This window comes from Sus scrofa, chromosome 5 (assembly GCF_000003025.6).
Source record: "Sus scrofa isolate TJ Tabasco breed Duroc chromosome 5, Sscrofa11.1, whole genome shotgun sequence".
Lineage (NCBI taxonomy): Eukaryota > Metazoa > Chordata > Mammalia > Artiodactyla > Suidae > Sus > Sus scrofa.
The window spans coordinates 81,425,320-81,448,637 of NC_010447.5; the positions used below are offsets into that span (position 1 = coordinate 81,425,320).

At 46.8% G+C, this 23,318-nt stretch overlaps 1 protein-coding gene across 1 annotated transcript in view; it reads left to right on the forward strand.

The window, feature by feature from the left end:
* PAH (phenylalanine hydroxylase) overlaps positions 1-23,318 on the forward strand; it is a 75,169-nt gene that overhangs the window by 39,919 nt on the left and 11,932 nt on the right. Inside the window, 6 exon segments of the mRNA XM_021092656.1 lie at positions 7,291-7,358; positions 14,516-14,712; positions 17,108-17,243; positions 18,331-18,400; positions 21,804-21,816; positions 21,819-21,859. Coding sequence (XP_020948315.1) covers positions 7,291-7,358; positions 14,516-14,712; positions 17,108-17,243; positions 18,331-18,400; positions 21,804-21,816; positions 21,819-21,859 — 525 coding nt within the window.

A 23,318-nucleotide genomic window follows, 5' to 3' on the forward strand; every position in this document is an offset into this window, starting at 1 on the left:
GATAAACACCGTGTTGGGCAATTGTGGTTCAGCACAGAGTTGGAAACATAGGCAGGGCCAGATCAGATGGAGCCTCGTGGTCTATATTAGGGATTTTGGACTTTATCCTAAAAGTGATGAGAAACCATTGAAAGTTTGGAAGGAGGGGAGAGAATAGATTTGTCTAGTTTAAGTCTCCTTGGGCTGAAGGGAGGGAGGGGGTGTGGGGACGAGACAAAGACAGGCCACTTGGAAAGCAGACATAGAAGCTGGGAAAGAAGTGACTGGGGCCTCAATGAAGGCGTAGCAATGAGATTAAAGTAAAAAGGACAGACTCAAGATGTTTGGCAGGAAAAAATGGACAAAAATTGATTGCTGAATGTGGAAAGGAGAGATGTACCCAGTGAATTCCCAGGTTACTGGCTGGAGCCACCAAGGATCTTTTTTTTTTTTTTTGTCTTTTTGCTATTTCTTGGGCCGCTCCTGCAGCATATGGAGGTTCCCAGGCTAGGAGTCTAATCGGAGCTGTAGCCACAGGCCTATGCCAGAGCCACAGCAATGCCGGATCCGAGCCGCGCCTGCGACCTACACCACAGCTCATGGCAACGCCGGATCCTTAACCCACTGAGCAAGGGCAGGGACCGAACCCACAACCTCATGGTTCCTAGTCGGATTCGTTAACCACTGCGCCACGACAGGAACTCTCTGGAGCCACCAAGGATCTTAATCTTTTCCAAGACAGTCTTCTTGGCCTTACTGGTAGGGGGTGACCATGGCAACACAGAATGGGTGAGGGGAGGGGCAAGGTCAGCGCTGTCCTTGTCTACTGAGTTGCACATCTTTGGTGAGTGTCTACAGATGGCAGTTACTTTAAAAAATACTACTTTGAACTTCTTGTCTCCTGTGTACCATCCTTCCTCCAGTTGGTGTGGGGCTCACAGAATGCAAAAAACCTCTCATTATTGCTCCAGATGAAATATAAATAGCAAGGCAAGAATTTGACAGATGCTATTTAAAAAGCCCAGAGAGGAGTTCCAGTTGTGGCTCAGCGGGGTGAAAATCTGACTAGTATCCATGAGGATGTGGGTTCGACCCCTGGCCTCACTCAGTGGGTTAAGGATCTGGCATTGCCACAAACTTCAGCATAGGTCACAGATGTGGCTCAGCTCTGGTGTTGCTGTGGCTGTGTTGTAGGCCAGCATCTGCAGCTCCAGTTGAACCCCTAGCCTGGGAACTTATATATGCCACAGGTGCAGCCCAAAAAAAGACAAAAAAAATTTTTTAAAGCCCAGGGATTGGTGATGGAACTTAGTGAACCATTCCAGAGAATATCCTTTTATTATTCTGAGTCAGACCTCTCAGCTTTTGGATTTCTCACCATTTTGCACAAATGCATCATTTCTTGAGTGTCTCCTTTGTAGGCAGAATTCTACTTGATGCCCTGCTTATGTTATCTAACCACATCCATCCGAGACCGTGAGGTGGCTACCATTGCTAGTTTCATTTTACTGATGAAGAAACTAAGGCTCTGGGAGGTGAAGGGACCAACATCAGGCCATGCTGCTCATGGCCAAATGGGTCAGCAATCCATCCCAGCCCGTCCAACTGTAAGCCCCCTGTTCTTCTCTCTAGTCTAAAGACAGCACTTCTGAGCTTTAATTCCAGGCATGAGATCAAGACACGATAACTTAACGATCTCAGGCTGGAAGAATACTCAGAAGGCTTTTCTGTATAGTTGCTGCCTCCCCCAAATCCCCACTGAATCAAAATCACTCGTGTCCACACCCCAGGTAACAGAAATGCTGAGATGAAAAGTGATTGTGTGTGGACCGCGGGTGTGATGTTGCACCTTTGCATCCAGTAGAATTCTCTCCACTTCCTCCCACCACTTCTCCTCTCATCCCCCTCCCCCTCCCCACTCAGTCACCAGCAATAGATTTTCCTGTCAAAACATACTTGGTTACATGCAGTGCAACCAAAATTGCTGCTATTAGCTTAATTGAGACAGGGCGATTATAAATAAATTACATGCAGTGCTACTGAAATTGCTGCTATTAGTCTAAATTGAGACAGGACGATTAGTCATCAGCAAGCGTAACTTCATTCAGAGTGAGTTTCGTTGGCTGCTGAAGCCCTGGGGTCACCTGGCAACCCGAAGGATACCAGGGCAAAGCCCGGAGAGACAACTCCAAGGCTGCCGATCTCTTTCACTGGTAACTGAGAGCAAAAGTCTGGGCAGTCTGGTGGGCAGGGCTCCTTTGCAGGCTGATGATGAGCTTCTTTGAAACCCTGCACTGTAGAGGGCCAGGGTTAGAAACCTTCCCACAGAGAAAATCTGTGTAGTATATTATATAGGGGTGTGTTGAGGTAGCTCCATATATGAAACTGCCATCACTTCCCTAGTGAGTTAAGATGGATTTTTAATATTATTTTACTTTGTTTCAAGTTGTAAAAGAAATCCACACTCACGGTAGAAAAATCAAAAGCATAAGTGGTATAGAAGAATAAAAGAGCTCCAATTTTCCTGCCGTTTGTTGGATTTTGATATATTTATTCCATCATTTCATTCTTAAATGATTTATATAATCCCTCTGACATAGTTGATAGCTACTGGATGTACATTTTATCTTATTTTTTTTATTTTTTGGCCTCGCCTGTGGCACGCAGACGTTCCTGGGCCAGGGATCAAACCCATGCCACAGTAGTAACCGGAGCCGTGGCAGTGACAACTGTGGATCCTTAACTGCTAGGCCACCAGAGAACTCCTACAATTTTTGTGTGTGTCTTTTTGTCTTTTTAGGGCTGCAGCCGAGGCATATGGAGGTTCCCAGGCTAGGGGTCCAGTTGGAGCTGTAGCCGCTGTAGCCACAGCCACAGCAATGCACGGTCCCGCAACGCACGATCCAAGCCGCATCTGTGACCTACACCACGGCTCATGGCAACTCTGGATCCTTAACCCACTGAGTGAAGCCAGGGATCGAACCCGCATCCTCCTGGATGCTAGTTGGGTTCGTTAACTGCTGAGCCACAACAGGAACTCCTAAAATTTTAGATTAAGCTTTTTTTTATGGCTGGAAAAAAAACTTTAAACTACCTAGACAAAGTACACTGAGGCTGAACGATAAAGAGCCACATGGAGAAGAGAAGCTATCATGAGCATCCCACTGCTAGAGGCAGCATAATGAGGTGGAAAGCCACTGGTTAAAAGAATTGTTCATTTGTCTCCCTGGTTACCGGTCTCAACCCTCAACTCACCACCTGGGGAGGACCACACAGCCCAGGTGGAGGTGTTGGTTCTGTCGTTCAGGGCCCCTGGGCAAATGGCTTTGTGAGCTCCACTTTCTTCGTGTCTAGATTGCAATATAAAAAGAGGTTTTCTCCAAGGCACCTGGCAGTGCCAAAGTCTTTATACGCAGGACAAACATTAACTTTCTAGGGAGTTCCTGTCATGGCTCAGCAGTTGCTGAACCCAACTAGGATCCATGAGGTTGCAAGTTTGATCCCTGCCCTTGCTCAGTGGGTTGAGCATCCAGCGTTGCCGTGAGCTGTGGTGTAGGTCGCAGACGGGCCTTGGGTCTGGCGTGGCTGTGGCTGTGGTGTAGGCTAGTGGCTGTGGTTCCGATTGAACCCCTAGCCTGGGAGCCTCCATGTGCTGTGGGTATGGCCCTAAAAGACAAACAAACAAACACCGCCCCCCCAAAAAAAACCCATTAACGTTGTATATTAAGCCCTAAGTATGGAGATGTGTTCATTGAGCTCAGCAGCCAGAGTCCTCCATGGGTGTGGTCGTGCTGCTTAGAAATCAAAATGTCCCATTTTCTGGCCTCATCATCCCACAGCAATTTATCTTCACCCGGTAGAGCTGAGCCCAGCAGGAGTTTTCAGTTTTCCGATTCCCGAACTTTCCTATCTGGAATGAATGCTTCAAAACCATTCAGTGCTCGAGGGAAAATACTGCAGTTATCCTTTGTAATAATCGTGTCGTGGGCTCTTTTCTAAACCGAATAATCACTTAATTTACCTGGGATTTAGTTTTGGAAGGAAAGATGCAGGGTAATTTTACTTTTCCAGTGTGAAACATATGGATTTCTCTGTTTCTCAAAACATATCCTAGGAAACAAAACAGGGAACGCCTCCCTCCCTGCTGCCTCCCTCTGTTTATCCCTCCCTGCCCCTTATTCTTTGCTTCCTTCCCTCTTTCAGGGAGCGCTTGTCATTCTTTCTGTATGCCAGGCTCTGGGCTAGGGCTTCTCAGGTAAAATTACGTGATACACGTGAACCCCTGGTTCTTTGGAATTACTAATAGAGCTTGACTTAAAAAACAAAAACAAAAACAAAAAAACCCCAAGTCTGAAAGTCAGGAAGTACTTATCCTTTTAAAAGAGTCTTTAAACAGGACCCTCCATGACATCAGCCTTTGTTTTCAATCCATTAATGCCTTCGTTTGGAGGGATGGTGGGGCAGAGAAATTGCAGGGTAAGGGGATGGATGGCATGGCTTACCCAGCTTATCCGTTATTGCTTGCGGGGAACAAAGCAAGTTCTACTACATTTATTTTGTCTTACTGAAATTCAGATTACGATCCATTTTTTGGATCATGACGTTTTTAGCTTTATTGGAATATAATGGACACATACCGTTGCATACGTCTGAGGTGCCGATTTGATACATGTATATGTTGAGAAATGATAGCATGATAAACATCTGTCGCTTCAGCTACTTACCGTTTCTGTCTTTGATGCAAACATTTAAGACCTACTCTCTTCGCGACTTTCAAGTCTATGAAACAGCACCGTTAACTGTAATCTTGTGCATTAGATCCCCAGAACCTACTCATCGTCTACCTAGAAGTTTGACCCTTTAACCGACACATCCCCGTCTCTCCCAGTCCCATTCTCTGGTAACCAGCAATGTCCTCTCTGTCCATGAGTTTGGCTTCGTATTATCTGGCCAAAACAGCCTTTGACTTTTTCTGTCTGACTTATTTCACTTGGTAAAATGCTCTCAAGGTCCCCCCTATGTGGTCAGAAGGGTTTCCTTACCTTTTATGGACGAATAATACTCCACTGTATGTATAGACGGCGTTTTCTTTATCCGTCTATCTGCCAGTGAACACTTAGGTTGTTTCTGTGTCTTGACTGTTTGAACAAGGCTGCAGTGAACATGGAAGAGCAGATCCCTCTCCAAGAGAGTGATTTTATTTCCTTTGGATATATACCTACAGATGGGATTGCTGAATCATAGGGTAGATCTGTTTTTACTTTTTTGAGGACCCTCCATACCATTTGCCAAGTTAGCTGTACCAACTGACGTTCCCACCAGTGGTGCCCAGAGGTTTCCTTTCCTGCACATTCTCGCTAATACTTACCTCTTGTCTTTTCAAGATCAGCTATTCTAACAGGTGCGAGGTGACAGCTCATTGTGATTTTGATTTGCATTTTACTGATGGTTAGTGATACTGAGCATCTTTTCCTGTACCTGTTGGCTATTTGTATATCTTCTTTGGGAAAAATGCCTGTTCAGATCCTCTGCCTATTTTTAAATTAGATGATTTGACTTTTTTTCTATTGAGTGGTGAGTTCCATATATATTTTGGGTATTAACCCTTTATCTGATGTATGGTTTGCAAATATTTTATAGGCTGCCTTTCATCCTATTCATTGTTTCTTTTGCTGTGCAGAAGCTTTTTTTGTTGGATGTACTTACTTCCTTTTGCTTTTCTCACTTGGGCCTTTGACATCATTGCCAAAACTCATTCCATAAACCAACATCAAGGAGCAATCCTGAGAAAGAAGAAAAAAGCTGGGAGAATCACACATCCTGATTTCAAACTCTATTACAAAGCTATAGTAGTCAAAACAGTATGATACTGGCATTAAAAACAGACAGATGAACCAATGGACCTAGAAGTAAGCTCATGTACATACAGTCAACTAGTATTTGACAAGGGAGCAGAGAATATCAATGGGGAAAACATAGTCTCTTCAATAAATGGTGTTGGGAAAACTGGACATTCACATTTTAAAAGAAGGAAATTAGATCCCTTTCTTACACCACTCACAACAATGAACCTGAAATGCATGAAAGACTTAAATATAAGACCTGAAACAGTAAAACTCCAAGAAGAACACATAAAGAAAATGTCCTTTTATCCAATTGTGATCATCTCCAACTCAGGGATGTGACTTCCCCCCATTCCAGCCCCGCAACACTGAAAGACACATCTGGCCTCTTTTCACTGCTTCCACATTGTTGGGGAAAGGCTGCCTGCAAGTCAGCCTCAAGGAGAAATTGTCATCATCCTTTTTATGTACTGAGGCAGAATCTCAGTTAGTTGAGCCCCTGTCAAGTTGTAAAGGCTGACATTTGCTAAAGTGAAGTGAGAGGAGCCTGAAACTGGGCGATTCAAATCCTGGCTTCATCTTTGCTTGACTCCACTACTCTGAGCCGCTGTTTATTCTGCAAAGAAAGGGATACTCCTAGCAGTCTACCTTTCACATTTGTTGTGAAAATTATAAATAAATAAAATAAGTTCTTCTCACACATAGACGGGCACATAATAGACACTCAATAAAGGGTATCTATATATTTTTTTTTTAACACTTGCAATAGCAATTGTACCTGTCTGCCTATCAAGAAGTTAGGAGGCAGTGCCGGACACATATTATTGGTCAGGAATTTAGTGACTCGTGTGTATCTTCTTCACAGACAGTTTCTGCCTAACTTAGCAAGTTTACAGGTGAGAAATGCTGTAGATGAGATGTCTTTAAAACCTGGGCACCGTTTGCATTCTGGAGCCCCAAGAGGTTCACACTGAATTGAACATGATGCTAATAATGTGTCATTCTTTTTTTTTTTTTTTTTTTGTCTTTTGTCTTTTTGTTGTTGTTGTTGCTATTTCTTGGGCCGCTCCCGCGGCATATGGAGGTTCCCAGGCTAGGGGTCGAATCGGAGCTGCAGCCACCGGCCTACGCCAGAGCCACAGCAACGCGGGATCCGAGCCGCGTCTGCAACCTACACCACAGCTCACGGCAACGCCGGATCCTTAACCCACTGAGCAAGGGCAGGGACCGAACCCGCAACCTCATGGTTCCTAGTCGGATTCGTTAACCACTGCGCCACGACGGGAACTCCATAATGTGTCATTCTTAATACCTGGTGGGGGAGCTTACACTCGGGTTAACTGAGACTTTATTTTCAAAGGAGAATCAGGGGACAGAGAGATGTACTGTCAGAGCTCCAGGGCCCTCATTCAAGTCGTGCATAGATACACCAAAGCCTGGAGACATCAAGTGTCCCTCTTCTTCCTAGGGTTTTAAAGATCCTGTGTACCGAACAAGACGGAAGTACTTTGCTGACATTGCCTACAACTATCGACAGTAAGTTTACTTGTGGGGGGTTGGGGGTCGGGAGCAGACCCAGCCTTGCCTGCCTCTCCCTTGCCCAAGGTTGGGAAATACCATCATCTTAGAGAATCCTTACCTGTGTGTGCGTGTTGTGCATATGTGCGCATGCGCGCGCATCCACATATGTGTTTAAACCCTCCCTTCAATAACACACATTAAAGAATTGCCGCTAGACAAAACAAATTATCCACTGCGCCAGGGCCCAGCTCTCTTCCCAGCTTTGTTGTGTAATTATGCAGTGATGTCTGAAGTAACTCTAAAAGGCCTTAAATAAAACAGCCTCTGGTCATGAAACCGGGAAGAAGGAAAAAGAGAATCGTTTACATTCAAGTAGGAGTGGCTGCTTTACTGGACCAGTGACTCACTAGAGCCAAGCCTCCAGGTTCTGCTTTTATCTGATCTGACCCAGATGCAAAGGGCAATTTTAGGAAGAGTTACCATTTTTCTCTCTGGGGTTCTCCGCTCCTCCTCTACCAAATGTGATCCAAAGGAACAAGCAAATATCAAATATGTTATTTAAAGGGACGAGAACTGTTTTGCTACTCTGAGTCCTCAGGAAGCACAGAAATACTTCTACCTTGAGAAACTTAGGGGACCTGAGCTCCGTTTCTGAGCTTAGGGTGGGACAGAAGACGGGCATGAGAACAAACCGTCAAGATATTCAGAACCCCAAGCTGCTGGTACTTGCATGGCTGGAGAGAGTCCAGGGGAGGTAAAGGAGAAGCTAAGGCTCTGGACACCCAGTAAAGACCTACCTTCCAAAGGGAAGGACTTCCGGAGAAAATGAGAAAACGCCCTTCTCTGAGTGACTCCTAGCAATGGGAGGACCCAGAACAGTGCTGACCTTAGTCAGATCCAGGCCCCCCTGGACCTTGGTTTGTGGCGAGCAGGAGACACAGAGGAAGATGGCCTCTCTCCTCCATCCCCACGGTGGCCCCAGTGCAGTCAGGTGGACACCATCCATCCAGGGACTGACAAGCGTCCTCTTCAGACAGTCAGTTATAACGGGTCGCATTCATGAGCCCCTCGCTCTACCTTGGGCTTCACTAAATGCTTCGTTCGTGTTATTTCCTTCCGTCTTAATCCCAATTCCCCATTTTTCAGGTGGGAAAACTAAAGCTTAACATGGTTCAGTCACCTGCCAAAGTCATAGGATTTGTAGGTGGCGTGGTCTGGTGTTGCCCTCAGGCTTGTTGAACTGCAGAGGCATTCTCAACCAGTTCCCGGAGTGTCTGGGGACCTGTCTTCTCCATATAAGCCAGGAGCTGCTCATGAGCTAAACTCACTCCTTCTTGGGATTTGAGGTGAGAAACTAGTCCCCCTCAAGCTCTTTTCCATAGAAATGTTTCAGCTGATGGAGAAGTGTGGAATTGGTGGAATGCCTCACTATTCTGGATGGTCATCAGATACGTTAAAGCAGTTCTGGAAAACTATCTGTAGATGGCTGGTACTGCGAGGAATACCAGAGGTCTTTTCCACCTTGTATAGATGAATCCCAGATGGTTAAGGGGTGTACGTAAGGTCATGACTCATTAGGGACTGAACTTGTCTTCCAATTCAAAGCCTATTTCTGACCTCAGCTCACTCTTTTGAGCTTCTGATGCTATTTACTATCCCTTCCTTCTTTGCAGTTGTCTTTTCGCTTGGTGTCTGGTACAGTTGACTCTCATTATTTGAGGATGACTTGCTTAAATTTATTTGAGACCCTCTCCCTTCCCCAAGCTTGGGGGCACTTTCTCACTTGTTCCCAGACATGCTCAGAGCAGGGAAGGACTGGAGTCCCCCTCATGCATAAGCTGAGGTCTAATAAGGCAACACTGCCTACTTGGTGCCGCTTCTTGACTGTCAACAAGTGTTCTTTTTGCAGTCTCTTTCGAGCCACGTTTGTTGAATTTTGGGGTTCTTTTTATTGGTAATTTTGCTGTTTAAAATGGCCCTCCGGTGGATCTCTGAAGCACTGTCTGGTGTTCCCAAGTGCAGCATGGCTCTGACGTACCTAATGGAGAACATGGGTGATAATGCACTTCCTTTGGGCCTGAGCTGCAGTGCTATTGGCTGTGGGTTCAGTGGGAATGAATCAACCATCTATATTCAACAGGGTATCTTTAGGCAGAAGCACACACAAGGAAGGCTCGGTACTATGAGTTGCAAAGAGTCTGTATTTTGCTAAGGAGAACGATTTCGTGTTCACTCACTCAGAGATCATGGTAACTTCGTGGATCAGAACTGCTGCAAATAAGGAGAATCGAGTCTATTCCACTCCCTGCTGGTTTCCCTCTTCCTTTCTGAGGCGTCTTCTCAATCTCCTCCAGCCTCTTTCCTCCTACCCAGAAACTGTGATGCCTTTCAGGACTCACCTTTGGCCTTCTTCCTCGGGCTCTGCCATCCTTCCTACCAAAGGTCCCACTTTCCAATCTCGAGCACCTTCCCACTCATCATCCCACATGGGGATCAAACTCCTGCCTATTGAGTCATAGCATCACGGGATCTGTTGATAAAAGGTGCCTACTGTGTTCTAGGACCCAACGCCAAGAGCTAGACCAGCAGAGTCCATGTCCTCTGAGGGATTGTGGAGAAAGACAGGCAATGACAAAAAGGACAGTAAATGCAATAAGTATTACTAAAATCAAAATGTGGGTGTCATGAGGCTGTATCATTAGAATTTGAATGCAGACTGGGGGAATAGGCTGGGAAGAAGCAACAGACTGAGAATTGAAGACTGAGCAAGAGTTTACCAACGAAGAGAATGTGGATCATGAATGAGAGGGTGGGTTTGGCTAGAAACAGGACTTTTGTTTTGAGCTGTGTGTGTTTTGGGGCCAGAGCTCATTACTCTAGACAGTAGGGAAGCAGTTCAACCCTGCTACTCTTAGCCACCCCCTTCTCTGCCCATCCCCATGCCATGCTCTGACTCTCCTCCCTAAGAATATTTAACAGCAGTCTTAACATATGAGGTTGGAGAGGCACTGACAAATTGCTGTTGTATTTGGGGGGCACCAAATTATTTGTCTTGGTAATAATTACATGTGTGGGGGCTTGGGGTAAAATAAAACTGAAAAAGGAAAGTTATACCAGGTTCTGGAGTACCTTGAATGCCATGTTTGGTAAGTGGAATAATTCAAAACAGGGTCTTCTCCTTAACACATTTTTTTTTTAAAAAAAAAGAAGGATCCCAATGGCTTTAATGGTAACTCATTTTGGGCCAAATGGATAGTCTTCACAAAATATCATCATGTATTTTACTTAATGAGATCATGGTTTGATAAAAATAATTGACAATATATTCAAAGACTGAGGATCTTGAAGAACTTCAGGTCTCTTGGTGGAAAGAGAAGATGGAAGAAAATGTGCCAAGGGTAATAATTCCTAAGTAGACCATGGAAATTGGTGTGTGTGTGTGTGTGTGTGTGTGTGTGTGTGTGTAAAACCAAATTCTGAAGAATTTACTATGTCTAGGCAGCATTTTACACATTGATGATCACTGCAACATCATAAGGTAGGTTTGATTATCCTTGTTTAGAATATATGTATGATATATATTATCATATGTGTATGATGTATATTATCAGAGAGTGACAGGAACTTGCCCCAGGTCTCCCACTGCCTGGAAGCTGCAAGAGTCACCACTCAGATTCTAGTCTCCTGCCCCTGGGCCATCGATGTCTAAGTTGGGATGAGCTGCTCCGGCAGCTATGTAAAGCCCACAGCCTCCCTCCCCAGACTGTAAGGCTGAGTGCTGACTGGCTGAATCTGCGGGGCAGCTGAGGCAGAACCTCAGACAGGTGTGTGTAGGTGAGAGGAGGGCTCCACAGGGAAGCCTCACCTCCTTGGGTCTTTAGTCACATGGCATCTTCTCAGCCAGGTCTTCTCCAGTGTCCCACGTAAGATCAAAACCGCAGCCTAACGTTCCCCATACGTTGCCCTTCTTTTCCTCCCTCACGCTTACCATCTAACAGAATTGTGCAGCTTTTCTGCCCCCTCCCCCCACTAAAAACATAGGCTCCAAGAGGGCAGGGATGTTTCTTTTTTATGCAGTAAAAATGCTTAACAGGAGATCTAGTTTCCTAGCCGATGTATGAGCATACTGTACAGTAACAGTGACTGTTGACACAGTATTGTCCATCCAACCTCTAGAAAGGAATCATCTAGCATAACTGAAACTTTATACCTGCTGAATCACACCCTTATGTCTCCCCCCCCCCCGCCTCTGGAACTTCCATTCAATTCTGCTTCTGTGTCCTTGATTCTTTTACAAACCTCATGTAAGTGGAATCACACACTACCTGTCCTTCTGTAACTGGCTTATTTCACTTAGTAGAATATCCTCATTCATGTCTTTGCATGTGGCAGGAGTTCCTCCTTTTTACTGCTGAATAACACTCCATTGCAAAGGACTTTTGACAGTTTTGTTCAGGGCTGCATTGCCAGAGCACTGTGCGTGTTTAATAAATATTTGTTAAGTGAGTGAATGCATGGATCTAAGAGACCGCAAGTTAGTGAAGATGAAAAGTACTAAGTCAGAGATGGAGCTGGGCGTTGTGTCTGGAACCACTTGGAAGGCAGCTGCAGCAGCTTTTGATTGTTCCTGGGGTGAGGGGTGGGCTTTAAACTTTTATGTAAGTATACACTAATGGATTATAGGAATTTGTATTTTTCAGCTGCAAGTCAGCTCAAACAAAAAGTGGGGATTTTATAGACTCCAATAAGTGAAAAGTGGAGTAGTTGCAGCACAGGTGGCTTGGGACCCAGCATCACATTCTCTCTCCCTCCTGACTCTGGTGTCCCCAGTAGTGGCCTTACTCTCAGGAACTGGCCTCATGTCTCTTGGAGATGAGCCCAGCACTGCCAACCCACCAGAGGTTCTGTCTTTTTTCAACAGAATCATCAAAAGTTCTCTCTCTGAGTCTCATTGGCTCAGATTAGGACATGGGCCCATCTCTCAGCCAGTTATTGTGGCCAAGGAAGTGAGGCACTCGAATTGGCCAGGCCTGGTCATGTGCCCATCTCTGAAGGCAGGAAGGTGGCATCTCCCCATACCTGAACCTCCAGACTCAGAAGAGAGAAGGGTGCTTTACTGAAAGAACCAGAATGAATACTGAACCCCTGGCAGAGCGAATGTCAACCAGGGGGACGTCTGGGTGCCCAGAATATTATTCTCCTGAAAATTTGTTGCAGAAATAGCAAATACCTTTCTCTTCAGAACAGGAATCCATTGTAATGGTAATTACCAATTATCCAGTGGTATTATTTGTCAGCACCAGTGTTAGGTACTTTATACATAGCCTTTCACTTAACTCTCCTCCACACCCTCCAGTGTTACTTGTTATTAGCATAAGGGCTATACAGACTAAGTTCAGAGAGGTTCACTAAGTTGCCCAAAGCCATTCAGCGAGGCAGTGGTAGAGTGAAGCAGTGAACCCATCTCTGTCAGTTTCCAAAGCCTCTTTTTTTTTTTTTTTTGCCTTTTCTAGGGCCACTCCCGCGGCATATGGAGGCTCCCAGGCTAGGGGTCTAATTGGAGCTGTAGCCGCCGGCCTACACCAGAGCCAAGCAATGCGGGATCTGAGCCATGTCTGTGACCTACACCACAGCTCTCAGCAACACCGGATCGTTAACCCACTGAGCAAGGCCAGGGATCGAACCTGCAACCTCATGGTTCCTAGTCGGATTTGTTAACCAGAGCCACGATGAGAACTCTGAGCCTCTTCTTTTCTTGCATCAGCCCTTCGTCCTGAACCAGTGGTGCATCTCTAGGCAAGGGCTGTCCTGACCATCTTTTCACAGTCCCTACACCATCACAGAAGCTTCTAAGCTTGTCTTGCTTTCAGTTCTTCAGCAAAAAATTGGTCTTTTTCCCCCGATCCCTGCCCATCTTTTCGTGGAACATAACAATGACTTTGCCTTAATGTCCTTGGAAGAGCTACAACTCTGAAAGGGCAAGAGGGACCTAGTTCCCTGAGGTCCTGAAGATGATCCATGATTCTAAGGTAAACAGCCTCGCCCTGTCCCAGACACTGTGTACCCTGTTAGGAAACAGGCCTGCAGCCCAGAGAGCGGTCACTGGTCTTTGAACTCAGGCTCTGTTTGCTTTTCATTTGTTTTTGCTGTTCAGAACACAGCTCCCTCTTAGATGGTTTTCAAAAGGAACTTTCGATGGTTTTCAAAAGGAACTTTCGAACTAATGACTCTCAGATTATAGCGTGTCACCTGAGAGCTTATTAGGATCTAGATGCTTCGGCTCTCCCCCCCACCCCCCGCCCCGACAGGTTCAAGATCTGGGGGCAGGTCCAACACATGTACTTTAACAAGCTGCCCGTAGTTTTGTTCTGCCATAGCCGGAGATGCCAGGTAAATGGATCTGGATCTTAGACCTACCATGCATTTAAATACCTTTATAACTTCTTAAGGGCAGAGACATCAAATCCAGCAAGTACATGCCCACTAAACAAGGGATTTGAAACTCATGGTGCACATAGGAAATGCACTTTAGCCCATAGTTAGAAGTGCTTTCATTGACAACACAAAACTCTGTATTGTTTTATTTGAACTTGGATGCCTTTGTTTAGAAAGGGGATGCATTCTTCACTTTTCCCAGCCCCCACCCTCCTCTAATCTATACCTGCTACTTGACATATTTATGTTACAGGCCCTTGAAGGTAAGTGAATTCCCATACTGGGTAAAGAATAGGAAATAGGAGAGCAGAAAAGCCAAGTGAGGAGTTCCTGTGGTGGAGCAGTGGGTTAAGAATCCCACTGCAGCGGCTTGGGTCACTGCAGAGGTGTGGGTTCAATCCCTAGCCTGGGAACTTCCATATGCTGCAGGTCTGGCCATGAAAGAAAGGTAAGAAAGAGAGAGAGAGAGAGAAAGAAAAGAAAAGCCAAGTGATTTTCCAAAATGAGAGGAATTCCCTGGTGCTCTGAGTGAGGTGAGAGCTTGTATTCTTGCTTAACCACATCACGTGACTCCTATACCAAGAAGTGGAATTTTCCTCTTTCGCATAACTTATGAAATCCACTGTTGTCTGGGGCTGGTGGCTCTCAGACTCTGGCCCCATCTCCTGCGGAGGCTCCTTCACCCTCTCGTCTGCACGGACCCTGCCGCAGACAAGTGTTTCCTGTCTGTATCCTAGTGGGCAGCCCATCCCCCGAGTGGAGTACACAGAGGAAGAGAAGAAAACGTGGGGGACGGTGTTCAAGAACCTGAAGTCCTTGTATCAAACCCACGCCTGCTACGAGTACAATCACATTTTCCCACTTCTGGAAAAGTACTGTGGTTTCTGCGAAGATAATATTCCCCAGCTGGAAGAAGTTTCTCAGTTTCTGCAGTGTGAGTCCACATCTGGGTCAAAAGGTTGAGGGCCGGGGGGGCAGGGGGGGGGCACAGGGTAAAGGGAAGAAAGTAAATTGAGGCCAAGGTGCGCGTGAGTGCGTTTGTGCTGATGCAGGAAGACGGATTCTCCCAGGAAAACCAGAATTTCACTGTTTCACTGCTGGGCTCTGCCTCCCCTCAGGCCCCCACGGTTAGTCTACCGCCATCCAAGAAAAGGCATTAGCTGTGGATTTTGCCATTTCCATGATCCTGAAAAGTACTTTATTTTTTATTTTTTTTATGTTTTGTCTTTTTGCCATTTCTTGGGCCGCTCCCGTGGCATATGGAGGTTCCCAGGCTAGGGGTCGAATCGGAGCTGTAGCTGCCAGCCTACGCCACAGCCACAGCAATGCGGGATCCGAGCCACGTCTGCAACCTACACCACAGGTCATGGCAACACCAGATCCTTAAGCCACTGAGCAAGTCCAGGGATTGAACCTGCAACCTCATGGTTCCTAGTCAGATTCGTTAACCACTGAGCCACAACGGAAACTCCTGAAAAGTACTTTATTTTTTATACTCAAAGCCCAAAGTGACTAACAAGTCTGGGTTCTCCCTGCAGCTCCTGCTGTGCTACGAGCTGGCTGCAGGGTGTGTTTGTGTAAGAAATGTGCTGTTTGTGCCAAGAGACCTGAGGTCTGAGTCTGTGCACCTGGTACGAATCTTGTCTTGACCCTCTCTAGTTGGGAGAACCAACTGCAGTTTTGCCATCTGTCAAGTGGGGACTGTTAGCCTTTTAGCCTTTCTCATAGGGCAATTCTGAGAAAGAAATAAGATACTGAACGTGAAAGCAAAGTGCTACACACTGTGAATGGTAGGGACTCATTAAACTGGGGCAGAACTGGAACCAGAGTAACTCAGTGGCTAAAAAAATTACATGATTGGGTTGACCCGCCCATCATTTCCAGGGGAAATAAGTGTTTTCCTTTTCCCAAGAGGTGTTAATTCAGCAAAACCAAAATAAACAGTCAACTAATGCCTATTCAGCATCTACTGTGTGCCCGGTAAGATGAGGGGAAGTGGGGAGACAGATCACGGGCTTATATAAGTGGCGTGTTCTGTGCCTCTGAACTCTGCCGAGATGACATGGACAGCTCAGGGGCAAGAAGCCAGGGAGGGACGTGGTATCGGGATAGACTGGGCTGGGGACCTTCTGAATTCCTTCCGTCTTGACTTCTCAGATAAAGAGAGGAACAGCAGCCCAAGCAGAATGAACTTCAGCTTGAAGGTCTAGGGCATATTAAGTGGAGGGACAAGGGGGTCTTAAAAACATTCTTTTGCTAATTCCCCATGTGGCTATGGCCAACAAGGAGAAGAAAAAACAGTAATACTAGCAGTTGGGGAGGTATAGAGTAGTGATTAAGGAAACAGACTCTAAAGCCAGACTGCTGGTAGCTTTGACCTTGGGCAAGAGCCTTAACGTCTGTATGTCTCAGCTCCCCCGTCTGTAAAATAGAGATAATTAAGAGCATCTACTTCCTAGCATTATGATGCAGATTAATTCGTTTATGCAAAGTGCTTAGAACTGGGTCTCACAAATATGGTGTCATCTTAGCTGTTATTATCATGGTCACTGCCATTACTCTTCTCCTCCCAAGTTTGAAACAAATGGAGAGACATATAGGAATCAGAGAGGGGCGATCAAATTTATTACTGATAAAAGCTCCTTAGAACAGGTGGTATAGATGTGTAGCCAAAACGGGCTTCTTAAGATTTTACCCCTGGCCTAGGTAAACTTGCTTACCCACTCACTGGCACAGCGTAGTCCATCGCCTGGTCAAGAGCAGACCGGGCTGTGCTCCTGTCTGGGCAGCGAAGAAAGACCAAGGGCAGGAAGGGTCCAGTTGAGAATGTTCCTTTCCTCGTCTCAAATGCTGCAACGGGAGAAGTCACTGTTGCTCGTGGCTTGTACTGTGTGAACCATGTGAGAAGCTAGCAGTGCTCCCTTCATACTCTTCCCTCCTGGGCGGCGGCGTGAAAATTCCCTCCCCACTCTGAAAACGTGAGAAGGAGGGAAGCAGGGTTCCACCCTGACAAACAATAACGAAAGCTACATTCATCAGCGGTTTCCCATGGCCGGGACTCTGCGCTACGTACGTTATATTGATTAGCTCTTCTGATTCTCCTACGAAGTACCTGTCCCATTTTGCACATGACGACACTGAAGCCCAGGGAAGTGAATTGACTCAAATTGCCCGGCGAGCAAGTCCTGGGGCTTGGATTTGAAGCCAGATTACCTGGCCTCAGCATCCAGGCTCCCGGGCCCTTGAGGGTAGCACTGCCCTGCCTCAGGGTCCGCAGGCCCCGCAGGCCCTCTGCCATGGGCTCTGAGCTTTTTCTCCTTTGCTTCCAGCTTGCACCGGTTTCCGCCTCCGACCTGTGGCCGGCCTGCTTTCGTCTCGGGATTTCCTGGGTGGCCTGGCTTTCCGAGTCTTCCACTGCACTCAGTACATCAGACACGCGTCCAAGCCCATGTATACACCTGAACCGTGAGTACTGTCGTCCTGCTACCAGCCGCCCGCCACAGCGAGCACTGTCGCTCCCTGCTCCGGGAACAAGGCTTGGGTTCATTGTGGGCTGGTCCACAGCACCAGTTGCCTGGACTGTTTGATGACAGCACGGTGAGAGAAATTCATCTCGCCTGGGGATTTGCCCGGTCCAAATAGATGGTACTGAATGGAGATTGAGGCATCTTGTGGATCAAAGGTTCAGATCTCCTCTGAATGAAAGAATGAGCGGTCACGTTCCAATCCCCAAGAGACTGTAGAAGTCAGCGCTAAGGAGCGTCCAGTGGGAACAGGAGCAAGGGATGGCCAGGCCAGCCCCCCACCTCCTGAATCCGCACCTAGATGACTCCGCTGTCTCTCGGCCTGGATCGGGCTCGGCCGGAGTAGAGGAGGACTGGGCAGGTGCTTCTTACCTTTGCACTTAGATCTCTTCTTAGCCAGACAGCACTTAAGCAACTTCTAGAAAAAGTCAGCAGGACATCCCAAATGATCTTTCCCTGCCCGCAAAGTTCATTCCAATAAATAAAAAAAAAAGGCCTGTTCTTCATAACCTGGCACATCAAGTGTTCAATAAATGCAGGTTTTCTTCTCTGCCCAATGGCTGCCCCTCCGGAAAAAGAGAGAAGCGTCATCATTATTACCACCATCACCGTCGTTATTGTTATTATTTAGTTCCCAAGAGGAGTGACTGAGCGTGTTTTATCTGCCCAGCATGTCAACACCAAGGAGAGGATTTGGGATGGGAGGTGTTTGTGAGCCACAGTTTGCTCTGGGGCCTGGATAATGTCCCTAAGGACACTGGCTCTTGGTTCTGCATCCTGCTGGGCATACGCCTAAGACCCCTTGGCTGCTGTGCTCTGCCCCGTCCTTACTTCTCCCTCCCCTTCTTCCTCTTCTCTTGTACCTTGTCACGACCGACCCAGGCTCGACACAGCACTTATTCTTAGGCATAAGGTTATAAGAAGGCAAGAGTTGCTTTCTCTTCCCCACCCATTCTCTGCACAGAAAGCCTGAGTCTGCATGGCTTACACCCTCCTCCCCTCTAAGCTCTGTGCTTTCTGTTTTTCAGTGACATCTGCCATGAGCTGTTGGGACATGTACCCTTGTTTTCAGATCGCAGCTTTGCCCAGTTTTCCCAGGTGAGGAACTGATCTCTTGAGCCTTCTAGTTGTCGGGCTGAGACCTGGCATTGCTCAAGTAAATTCGGTCTGTGGAGGGGTCCTCCTGTCGTCTGCAAGGCTGGAAACCAGGTACGGTTCTGTGATCCCATCATAGATGGGTATGTGGTCTCGTGGAGCTGGCTAATTATTCATCTCAGGGACCACAGAATGGAACTGGGAACCAGTCATCCTCTGGACTGTATGTGTTACCCACTCAGCTATTCTCACGTGTGTAGTTTTAAGAGCTTCTTCATCCCTGGTTACTTCTGATCCCCACGCAGAAGCAACCGTACCTTCTTTCAAGTTCTCCCAGCCGCTTTCCCCTTCTCTTTAGGGCCTTTGGCACTTTCTACCTTGCCAGGCAGTCCTTTTTGTATGTGCTTTAATTGAGATGGCATTTGCTAAGAATCCAGTGCCAACAGCCTGACTCAGAGTTGGCAAAAAATTACAAGCCAGTTGCCTTGCCACCGTCATCAGAGCAACAGGCTAGCCTTTGTTTCATCTATCACAGTGGTGAGTGGGCTCAGACATGCTTTTTTGGATGAGTGAAAAAATCCTACTAACTCTCTCCTGGCACTGAGAGGCCGTCCCAAACCACAGGTGGGTAGCTGAGATCGGGGGAGAGCTGAATGATGCAGCTGTGTGGCCTGAGGCAAGTTGCCAGGCCACTCTGTGCCTCAGTCACCACAGCTGTGGATCAATCACACAAAGACCTTTCGGATAGGCTTCTTCCTCACGAGGAGGAATGAGGCTCAAAGGGATGCCCCATGAGCTCAGCTGGGCCAAGGATGAATTTCTGAGTGATGGGACTGTGTGTGAATTTCATAAGCATTTTCCCTCGGCTGAAAGAAATAACTTCCTTCCATTCTTCAATGAAGAGTGAACCAAACAGAAAGCAGAAGAAGTGTCACCCTAGGCTGAGGCTGTTGCTGACCAGCTGACCTTCAGAAGTGTGGTTCCCACTGCTAAGATGTCATTGATTGCTGGGGATAGCTTTAAAACCAGGGTGTGTTCCTATGACCAAAGAAAAATCAGTTTTCTTCCTTGGGGAATAGGAAACTTTTTATTCTTAAAACCAGAAGTTGTCCTGTCCGGTCAGGGGCTAAGTGGCCATCCCCCCTCAAGCCATTTCCATTCGGGGGATCCCCACAGAGGAGTGGATCATTACCTGAGTCCTGTAGACAGAAGCTACTGGGTCCTCAGTGTTCATGGTCCCAGCTTGGACCTGGACAGTTCCAAGGCAGGGAATCATTTTGAAAGTTCCCCCAGCACATTCCTTTTTGATCTAAACGCAGAACTTGCGTCTCACCGGAGTTCGGGATGGCGTGAGGATAGAGCACGTTGGGCCCCTTGTTTTAGGCAAGGTCTGGGCTCACGAAGAATGGTGACAATGAGAACAGGCACCATGTCAACCTTGGGCCTATCGATGACTTTTGTTAGACTCAGGCTGGTGGCGTGTTTGGCGCAGGCTGGATGGAGCAGAGATGGGGAAGGGGCAGGAGAGTGGAGCCAGGCTAAGTCACTGTTGGCATTTTCTCAGCACGTATTGGGCTTGTCCAGGGAAGGATACAGAGAGGAAGACCAGGTAGCCTCTTGCTTCAAAGTGGGCCTGGTCCTTAATCCTCCTCTCTCTCTGTGCTGCTGCCGTTTGTTACCTCACCCAGTCTCATGGCTTTAAGTACCGTCTCTACTCTGATGATGAACACATGCTTATCTGCAGCCCACACTTCAGTCCTCAGACTCAGACGTACTCATCCAACCACCTGCTCCACATCTCCGCTTGGAGGTCCACTAGGCATCTCCACTCCTCCCATCCCAAACTGGACTCCCAATTCTCCCACTGAAACCGTCTCCTCCCACAGCTCGCCCTGTATCAGTTAGTTCTTGGCGATTCTGTCTGTGCAGTTGCTCAAACCTAAAGCAGAATCGACAGCTCTCTGGCAGAGCCCACACTCAATCTTTCATAAAATTCTATGTGTTTTACCTTCAAATTATGTGTGGATTCTTGCCCATTGCCCATCACGACCGCTGCGACTTTGTCTCCTCTCTCACTTCTCACGCTGGTGACTGCAGTAGCCTCCTAACTAGTCTTTCTCTATCCTTGACCCCGCAGTCAATGCTCACACAGCAGCCAGAGTGATTCCTTAATGACACACATCCCATCTCGCACCCCGCGCAAAGCCACACCATGGCTCCCCATTTCACCGAGAGGAAAATCCTAAGCCCTAAAGTAGCCAAAAAGGTCCTTTGTGATTGAGCTCCAGAACCCTCTTTGATAGCACCTGCCACCCCCACACCTTACTCTGCTCTAATACAGTGTTGTCCTTCCTTATTTGAACCAACTGACCTTGCCCTTCCTTCAAGAGATTTTTTTCACCAGCTGTACACCTGGTCTACACAGTACCTTCCCTCATAAGTCGGCAGAGTCAACGACCTCACTTCCATCAGATATCACTTTCTCACCCCTTATTCTGAACCCTTATTTACAAATCACCCCATCCTGCTTTCCTGGGACTCGGGATTCCCCTGCCCCTTTCTCTTTTTGTTTCTTCTTTCTTAAAGAACTTATCACCTTCGAATATATCTATGTATATGCTTATTATTTACTGTCCGTCTGTACCCACCATTCACAAGGTCAAGGGTCTTTATCAATTTGGTACACCGCCTGCCACATAGAAGGCATTCAACAACTATTTTTGAAATGAATTAATATAGTAGGACTGTGCAAATACTTCTGGAATGAATTAATGCGTATAGTAGGTTAATTCATATATGCATCATATGCATTCATATATGCATATATGTGTATATTACACTCTGTCCAGCATAAGGCTGGGTCAGTGCTATAAAAGAGACAGAGACCACTAGGGGAATTCTGCATTTGGAGCTATGATGAGACGCGGTCCATGAAATCTCAGACTCTCCAGCTAGGTATATACTTGGACAGATGTTATGCCCGTCTCTGCAAGTCTCCTGTCATGTCTTCAAGGTACATGATTAAGTCTCATCTAGTGCTCCAGGAAAGCTCCACTTGAACTCTGCAAGAATAATCACTGAGTGGAAGTCAAAAGACGAAGCTTTAGACACAACCTACTGTGTGACCTTGAACAGGTCATCTCTTCTCTCTGGTTTTCTCATTTGCAAAGTGAACATGAGGGACCAAGTGATGGAGGAGGCTTCTCCCAGTCCAGAGCTCTGTGATTCTCTGAAGCGTGGCCAAGGAAGACTTGACAAAACGATCAGAGTCTGCCTGGGCCCTTCTGAAGGCATCTAACCACCTATCCCCTTCCTTGTGGTCAAGTACAAGGCTAGAGCTGAGGGTAAAAGTTGAAGATGGGCAGACTCCAGCTGTGCCAGTGACTGTCTTTCTTTCTCATTACAGGAAATCGGCCTCGCCTCTTGGGGGCACCTGACGAGTATATTGAGAAACTTGCAACAGTAAGTTCCCTCTCTCCCTGGTGGATAGTAGAAGCACCTCAGGTCTTGAAGCTTTGCTCCTTCCCTGAAAGCCAGGTCGGTTTGGGGGGAAAAAAATCAGGATGCCCTGGGTTACATCCGCACAAGTGACATTTCACATTCGGACTTCTTCTTAATGGTTTGAGTTTTGAAATCAACAGCATGCAGATGTTTACATGTGATTTTAAACACACGGTCTTGAAAACACCAACAGGCTGTAATGATAGCCGCTGAGAATCCCTTTCGTGTGTGGGAAGTAGTCTGGATTCACAGCTTGCAAGAGGGAGTGGAAAATGTACGCTCTGCCTTTGCTCTGGAGCCGGCGTCAGGACCCTTCCTTTCTCAGACGCAAGGTTGCTCTTCCCTCTAAGCCAGCACTTCCTTCTTCCCGGTGGATGTGGTGACCTTTACACATTGAAGCAACGGAGGCAGCAGCTCCGCACAGCAGCTTTCCTTCCTGCAGACCCCTTTCCAACCTGAGTGCATCCTTCCCCGCTCTGAGCCGCAGTCCTTATAATGTGGTCAGCCTGGAAGATGACGAAGAAAACCCTATGACTAGGGGTCAGACCTAGAAACCCCTAGGGGAAAATCTAGAACTAGGGGTTGCAAATGAATGCAAATAGATCGTTAAGATGTATCCATTTAGAAGTTCATGACTTCAATGTATCGAAGGCCCCAAACCCCAGGTTCTTTCACATTGACCAGCTTCTCTGAGACCCTGGCAAGTGGTTTTTGCTTCCTCGTATCTAAAAATGGGTACAATTGTTTATATTCTGCCCATCTCAAAAGCATATCACAAGGATCTTGAGGGTCTAAAGAGTTAAATTTGTGTGAACATGAGTTTTTGAACATCCGATGCTGTAGTGAAGCAAAAAGCAACTTTGAAGGAGGCCGCAGAGCTTGGCAGACTCTCTCACTTATAAGCAAAAAATAAACTCAAATTCAGAGCATCATGTTACCTGCTGTCACAGTGATAAAAGTACTCATCACTGACCTAACTTCTGAAAAAAAAGTTCTTAATATTGATATACCGAGCTGGGAACAGTCTTGGGGTCCTTGCTCTGCCTTTGAATTGCTGTGTCACTGTAAACACGTTGCTTGACCTCTCTGGGCGAAAGGTTTCTCATCTGCACTTGAGGAGGTCACACTGACTAAGTGTGGACAGCCTTCCCATGTTTCCCATTCTCCAGGGCAATCAACAGACTTAAGCAGAAACACACCCCTAATTGTCTAAGCCTGTGACTCTCTCCAGACGCCAACTGGGCCTTGGCTTTCTCTCGGTCCTATTCAGTAGGGTGATGCCAGAATTTCAAGACCATATTTCCCATGCCAGTTATCTAGGACATGGTGGACCGGGAGCTATTGGGAAAAAAAAAAAAAAAAAAAAAAAAAGGACTTGGTTATTGGAGAGGCTAAAGGCAGTGAGTAACAGGGTTGTAAC